Source organism: Olea europaea, unplaced genomic scaffold (genome assembly GCF_002742605.1).
Source record: "Olea europaea var. sylvestris unplaced genomic scaffold, O_europaea_v1 scaffold1508, whole genome shotgun sequence".
Lineage (NCBI taxonomy): Eukaryota > Viridiplantae > Streptophyta > Magnoliopsida > Lamiales > Oleaceae > Olea > Olea europaea.
Genome location: NW_019232657.1, coordinates 28,958 through 35,570, shown reverse-complemented (window position 1 = coordinate 35,570; position 6,613 = coordinate 28,958). Strand labels below are relative to the sequence as shown.

General features: G+C 35.1%; 1 protein-coding gene across 1 annotated transcript in view; it reads left to right on the top strand.

Moving 5' to 3' along the window:
* The first annotated feature begins 2,555 nt into the window (after positions 1-2,555).
* Positions 2,556-6,613, top strand: part of LOC111376459 (phosphatidylinositol/phosphatidylcholine transfer protein SFH13-like) — a 6,029-nt gene continuing 1,971 nt past the window's right edge. The window contains exons 1-10 of the mRNA XM_022999418.1: positions 2,556-2,914; positions 3,817-3,910; positions 4,063-4,366; positions 4,829-4,928; positions 5,121-5,387; positions 5,757-5,834; positions 5,945-6,049; positions 6,144-6,193; positions 6,273-6,372; positions 6,459-6,560. Coding sequence (XP_022855186.1) covers positions 3,904-3,910; positions 4,063-4,366; positions 4,829-4,928; positions 5,121-5,387; positions 5,757-5,834; positions 5,945-6,049; positions 6,144-6,193; positions 6,273-6,372; positions 6,459-6,560 — 1,113 coding nt within the window. The 5' untranslated portion in view covers positions 2,556-2,914; positions 3,817-3,903. The remainder of the gene's footprint in view (positions 2,915-3,816; positions 3,911-4,062; positions 4,367-4,828; positions 4,929-5,120; positions 5,388-5,756; positions 5,835-5,944; positions 6,050-6,143; positions 6,194-6,272; positions 6,373-6,458; positions 6,561-6,613) is intronic.

Below are 6,613 nucleotides of genomic sequence, written 5' to 3'. Positions count from 1 at the left end.
AAACTATAGAACATATGATTTAATTCGATGGAAAACGAAGAACTTTACTAGGGCTTAAATAGGCAAACTAGCTATTACTTTTCTGTTTGTTATTATTTTGATTACTAAATCAAGTGACTATATCGAATAGTTAAATACAAATAGTCAAGAGGCTGAATGTGATGATGGGAATCATTAAATTTTACAAATAATTATTCTAATGTATTGTAGGAATTCTTTGAAATACGATAATCAAGGGATATCTTGATATTCATATTGTGCCTCACACAAAACTTGTCAATGGTATTAAAATTCCGAGATGCTTGTTGAGACGTAATCTACTTTCATAATTGTTTCGAGATATTTATTTGCAAAGTTTTTCATAATATTTATAACTACTTCCAGTGTCAGGGTTACTTCTAAGAAAAGATATACCTAAGAGTTACTGCTGGACTGGAAGAAAAATTAAAGTTTGTTAGAAGTATGGATCCTGAAAAACAGGTTTCATTATATATTGAAAATAATCTGTCAAAATAAGGATTATTTAGGATAGGCTCAATGGATACTTAGATATGGTATGAGTAATGGTCCCTAGACAGGGGCAACAACAAGGATGGGGTGACAGGGTGGTGTGACGGATAGTGATTGTGTACTGTTTTCATTTTCCTTTTTTATATATTATCGAATCATGTATTGAAACGTGTTCCCTTTATCATTGAGTCTGTTATGGTAACAATATTGGATATAGTATAGCATTTGAATGAATATATACCCTATCCTTTTTTTTTTTTTTTTTTATATCCAGGTATCCCAGCTTACACCAGACTAAATCTTGGACCCCCAAGACCCTTGCCCCTAAAACCTTGGAGGGGGTAAATCGCGGGTTATACCTCAACTGGATCACAGGTTCCCCCCATTGCCTGTACACTTCTGCGCACAAGAGATCCTCCTCCATAGTGATTGCTCCATACCAAATATTTGGTCGCAGGTTCCCACCAGGAATCGAACTCTCCACCCTGCCGCTGGAAGCAAGACAATGTTGATTGATCCACCAGTTGAGCTGTGCTCCGGGGGGCATATACCCTATCCTTATAGATAAAGAAAGGCGTGAACAAAGTGTAGTCTCGAACAAATACATGTAACTATTGAACTTCACTGCCATAAACTCAATGAACTTTAATGTGAAAAAATTTGCTAGACGCACGTAGAGAAAATTTTGAATTAGATTGTTCTACTTTAAATTTTGATGGTGTTTTTAATAGAAGTCCTAGTATTTTCTAGACACAATCTCGATGATAGTTTGAGTACTTTAGTAGAAGGTGTTTCTGAATTTTTATTGGTATGCCATGCAAAACATGTTTCGAGTTTTTGATGGATCCACCCTCTTAAAGATTCGTGGTGGACACAACCTCGGCACGCTTTTGGTAGTTTTTATGCCAAGTAGAACATACGTTGAATTCAAAGTTAGGCAAGTGCCAGATTTTGAACTTAAAAATTAGGACACTCTTGTACTTCTTAGCTCTAGGTTTGGTCATCTAGGTATAATTTATGGTGTTCGGGCCAACTTTTAGAGTAAAAGTTGACCGAACTCTAGGTAATATATGTTATAGCTTGAGAAGTTATTCCTTTAAAAGTTGGCCGAACTCTAGGTAATTTATGTCATAGCTTGAAAAGTTATTTGGAGGATTATGTTAACCTAGACTATAACAACATTGTCGAACCACCCTTTTCAACTCTAGTTAAGTATGAAATTACAGTTATGTTACGTTTTATCCAAGGTCTTAATAGAAATAGAGCATGAGTTTTGTCCTTTGTTGCCAAAAAATCCAATTTTAAGTTCCAAGTTCAATGTAATAAAATGAAATGAAATAGCGTGCAGTTGTTAGATCATGCATTAATGTCAAAGACTCTTCATTTGGCAAAAACACAAAAGACAATTGATATCCTTTTCCGTTACACCTCCAAGCCATAGAAAATTGCCCACTTGAACGTAGTACCTTTTTTTAATCTGTGAAATTTCGATTACGCACTCGACTCCCTAAAAGTTTCTGAGCCAAACTCATTATAAAAATGTATCGAGTTGTACTGTGAACCAACGTGCATGTCATTCAATAAATCACATTGAATGTCGAATTTATTAGCTCGACTCGACTCAAGTCGATCTGTCACCCCTAAATTTTGTCTTTCTTCCTCTAAAATTTAGTACCCCATTAATACTTCTCTTCAAAATACACGGTCGACATTCTTCACGTGTCCATACCCATCTCTTTGCGCATCCAAACCACACAAATCTTGTGGCTCAGTAAAACATTGAAGCGCCGACGTCGTTTTTTACCAGCCTACCTATCCGGTAAAACAATACCGGTCAAAATAGGAAAACGACAACCCTATTCTGCAGCCCAACAGAATAAGTACCACTTTACCAGGGTAAAAATAAATTTTTTACTAAAATTACCATTTTCTCCTTATTAAATGCCCATTTCACGTCCGGTTTTACCGGTACAAGTCTCTCTTTAATTGAAAATAAAGAAAAAAAGAAAAAGAAAAAAAGGATCCGTAAGGAAGAATTAAAGGGACAGTTGTTACCTGGAAGCAAAGGCGAATGGATAAATGAACTGTTAAAAATTTGGTTGAGTGTTTAGAGAGAAAATATAATAAAACTGAAAATATACATACACCTATACACACACAGATATATATATATAGTTATGTACACGTTACTTTTTGTATTCATAATTTTATAGCCGGACGGATCTATCATTTTCATTCTCTAATTGCGAGAATTTTCTGGAGAAAAATTTCGAATAATAATATTATATTTCCCGATTTTGTTTCTGATACTTCAGATTACTGAATTCGTATGTAAACAGGGAATTAATGCAATAGTTCTGTGCGGATTGCGATCCAGCTCGTCTTGATTCTAGGGTTCATATAGGTAATTTGTATTATTATTATTCTTATTATTATTATTATTATTATTATTATTATTATTATTATTATTATTATTACATGTTGATCTTTGTATATGAAATTTGTGTTTGCATGTTCTAGCGGTTCAGAAGAATCTTTTGAGGCTTTTTGGATTGAATGAGAATTGAGATCTGAGGGAGAATTTATAGGCATTATTGAATTTTTAGTTTCTGATGAGTTGCGAATGAATGAATTGGAAGATAACTTGTTTCTGTGATCTGATTTTAAATAATAATCTATGTTTCTAACTATTTTTATTACTGAGTTTGCGGAGATGCAGGTTGGTTTTGTTTTTTATTTCTTTTGGTTTAATAGCTGAGAGTGATAGTGATTTCTGAGCTAATTTTGCATTTAATTATTCCGACTATTGGTCTTTTCTTTCCCATTAAACTGGATCATGACTGGAAATGCACAGTAACTAGCACGTTATAGGAACTAATAACCAAGAAAATATTAAAATGAAATTAGAGCCAAGAGCGCCTGCAGAACTTCCAGATCTATTTTGCTTTTGTTGTCTGCTAAAGCAAAGAGGTTGTTGGAAAGTATTTTGCTCAAGCAATTATTTTGAGGAGAAATTGGAGTGGCATTTGTTTTTTTTATTTCGACTGAGGTTTCGAGATTTCTTTGTAATTTCTGGAGGACAATTTGAGGAAGATGAAAGGGAAAAAAAGACTCTTGATTTTGTTTAACTGAAAGGCCTGGAGTAGAAGTTTATGCTACAGGCCTTGTAATTCTCATCTCTGGAGTAACACCCCCACCCCAGCGCTGTCTCTCCTAAGTAATATTTGTTTGCTTTGCCTAAAATTAGCTTTGTGATATTAAACAACTCGTTTCACTGATTATGTAGAGCAATTTGAATTGTCGCAGTTTGGTTCAAGAATCACTTCAGTCCTGTGAACTTTGAGGATCTCTACTTGTATCCTTTTAGCCTCTTCCTTTTGAACCTGGCTCAAAATGTCAGGTATATGAACTTGTTATGCATATCAGCCTTCAATTAATTCACAACATAGTATCAATCTTCTAAAAGAAAAGGAGAAAATTACTGATAAGATTGTTCTATATTCAATCAGAGAATTGCCTTTTGAAGTTTTCTTTCTTTATTTTTCATTTTAGGTGTAGAAGGAATAGAGGCATATGACGAAACAAGGGAGAGGAGATCAGATTATGAGAACTCTGAGGATGAACGGAGAAGATCGAAAATCGGGAATCTGAAGAAAAAAGCACTTTATGCTTCAAACAAGTTTACTCATTCCCTCAAGAAAAGAGGGAAAAGGAAAATTGACTGTAGGGTTCCTTCAGTTTCTATTGAGGATGTGCGTGATGCTAGAGAGGAGAGTGCTGTCAATGTCCTGCGGAAAATGCTCCTTGACATGGATTTGTTGCCTGATAGACATGATGACTATCATACTCTGTTAAGGTGTGTTATTTGCTTCATTATGTGACTTTTTCCTCTATTCCCCCAATCAAATATATTGGTGGACATTGCAGTAGGATCCACTTCAATATGATGAGTCTCACGTGCATGCTTGGAAGTGAAGAGGATACGTGCTAGCTGTTCCATGTTCAAAATCCTAGAACTTTTAAGTAATGTGGATGATAAAAGTAATTTGGCAATAGTTGTTTGTGGTTCATATATAAGTAGCCCATTTGATTTACAATTAGTGAACTTTCATGGGAGAAAATGACCAGATGAGGGCAACTGAGGCAAAACAAATGAAAGAAAATCCAATGACATCTACATTTATGCACAATTTTGTCACATATTTGGTGTGCTGATGTGGCACTTGTGTTTTTGTATTATGTGCTTGTCAGCTTGTGTTTACCGTTGTTGCTGCTGAGAACAATGATTTACACTTAGCAATTAATTTCCTTTATTTAGATTTTTGAAAGCAAGAGATTTTAATGTGGACAAGACCATCCAGATGTGGAAAGAAATGCTTTATTGGAGGAAAGAGTATGGAACAGACACCATATTGGAGGTAATCATATTATACGTTAACAAGCATAATAATGCTGAAGAAGGGAGTTCTTAATGAAATCTCATATAGCAAACTGTTGTTCATATTCTCAACATGTTTTTGTACTTCTGCACCTGCCATTCAAAGTCATGGTTTTCAATTTCTTTTCCTTTTAGCGTTATTATTATATGATTATCGCTTTTGAATATTCAGGACTTTGAATTCAATGAAGTGGAAGAAGTATTGCAATATTATCCCCAGGGATATCACGGAGTTGACAGAGATGGCAGACCTGTTTACATTGAAAGGCTAGGAAAAGCTCACCCAAGTAAACTAGTGCGTATCACCACAATTGAACGATACTTAAAATATCATGTCCAGGAGTTCGAGAGGGCTCTACAAGAGAAGTTCCCCGCCTGTTCCGTTGCTGCAAAGAGACAGATCTGTTCAACAACCACTATCTTGGACGTGCAAGGCCTGGTGAGATGACTCACTCCTTTACCAATTTCCCAGATTAAATGCCATTTGTTGCTGTAAATTGTCTTTAAAAGGGGTCTTGTTAGCTGTGTGACGAAATTGGAATCTTCTCTTCAGTTTTTTTAATTACTGACTTCACAATATTTATGTTTATGCACCAAATTATTGCTTCATCAATATTGGTATTATTCATATTTATTTTTTATAGAAGAATGCTATTTGTTTGTTGAGTAGAACATAATCCAGAAGTTTTTCCATTTTTCTTTTATTCTACTGTAAGTTCTTCAGATGTTTGACCTCATTTCCGTTGATATGTATTACAATTGAGTTTCTATGTGGTATACAATAATGCCATGAAATTTGAACATGCAGGGGGTTAAAAATTTCACAAAGACTGCTGCTAGTCTATTGGCAGCCATGGCAAAAATTGACAATAGTTATTATCCAGAGGTATTACTGGTTATTTTTTAGTTGATTTTTCTCTTTCGATGCCATCAACAATTCACCAAATGTTACCAATGATTTTTTTTCCTCTAATCATTTACAACAATTTTCTGCAGACGCTTCATCGTATGTATGTAGTTAATGCTGGACCTGGCTTCAAGAAGGTGCTTTGGCCTGCTGCACAGAAGTTTTTGGACCCAAAAACTATTGAGAAAATACATGTAAACCATGTGTATTGGCTCTTTTCCATCTTTCTTTCTATTTCTTCATTTACCGTAGCTTCCTCTGATAGCATACACGTTTCTTTATGTATAGGTTTTGGACCCTAAATCTTTGGGGAAGCTTCTTGAGGTCATTGACCCAAGGTTTTTTGGCCTCTTCTGTTTACGTTCAATGTTAGTTTCTACAATCATACCTTCTAATTACTTTTAGTTTTATTCCCAGTGAATTGCCCGACTTTTTGGGTGGATCATGCACTTGTGCTGCCGAGGGAGGTTGCCTGAGGTCAAATAAAGGCCCATGGAATGATCCTGATATAATGAAGGTAGGTTCATATACTTCTTCGTTATGTTAGAACTGTACTAGAAAGCATCATATTACCAGGGTGCCTGAATATCTTTCCATTTGTAGATTATTTATCATGAGGAAGCAACATTTGGGAGGGAGATCACCAAGATACCCAGCGACAAGCAGAAAATTGACTCATTTATTCATATATGCCCAATGAAGGAGGTAACATAAATTTAGGCTTTCAAACATTAATTATAACATCTGTAACATTTTTT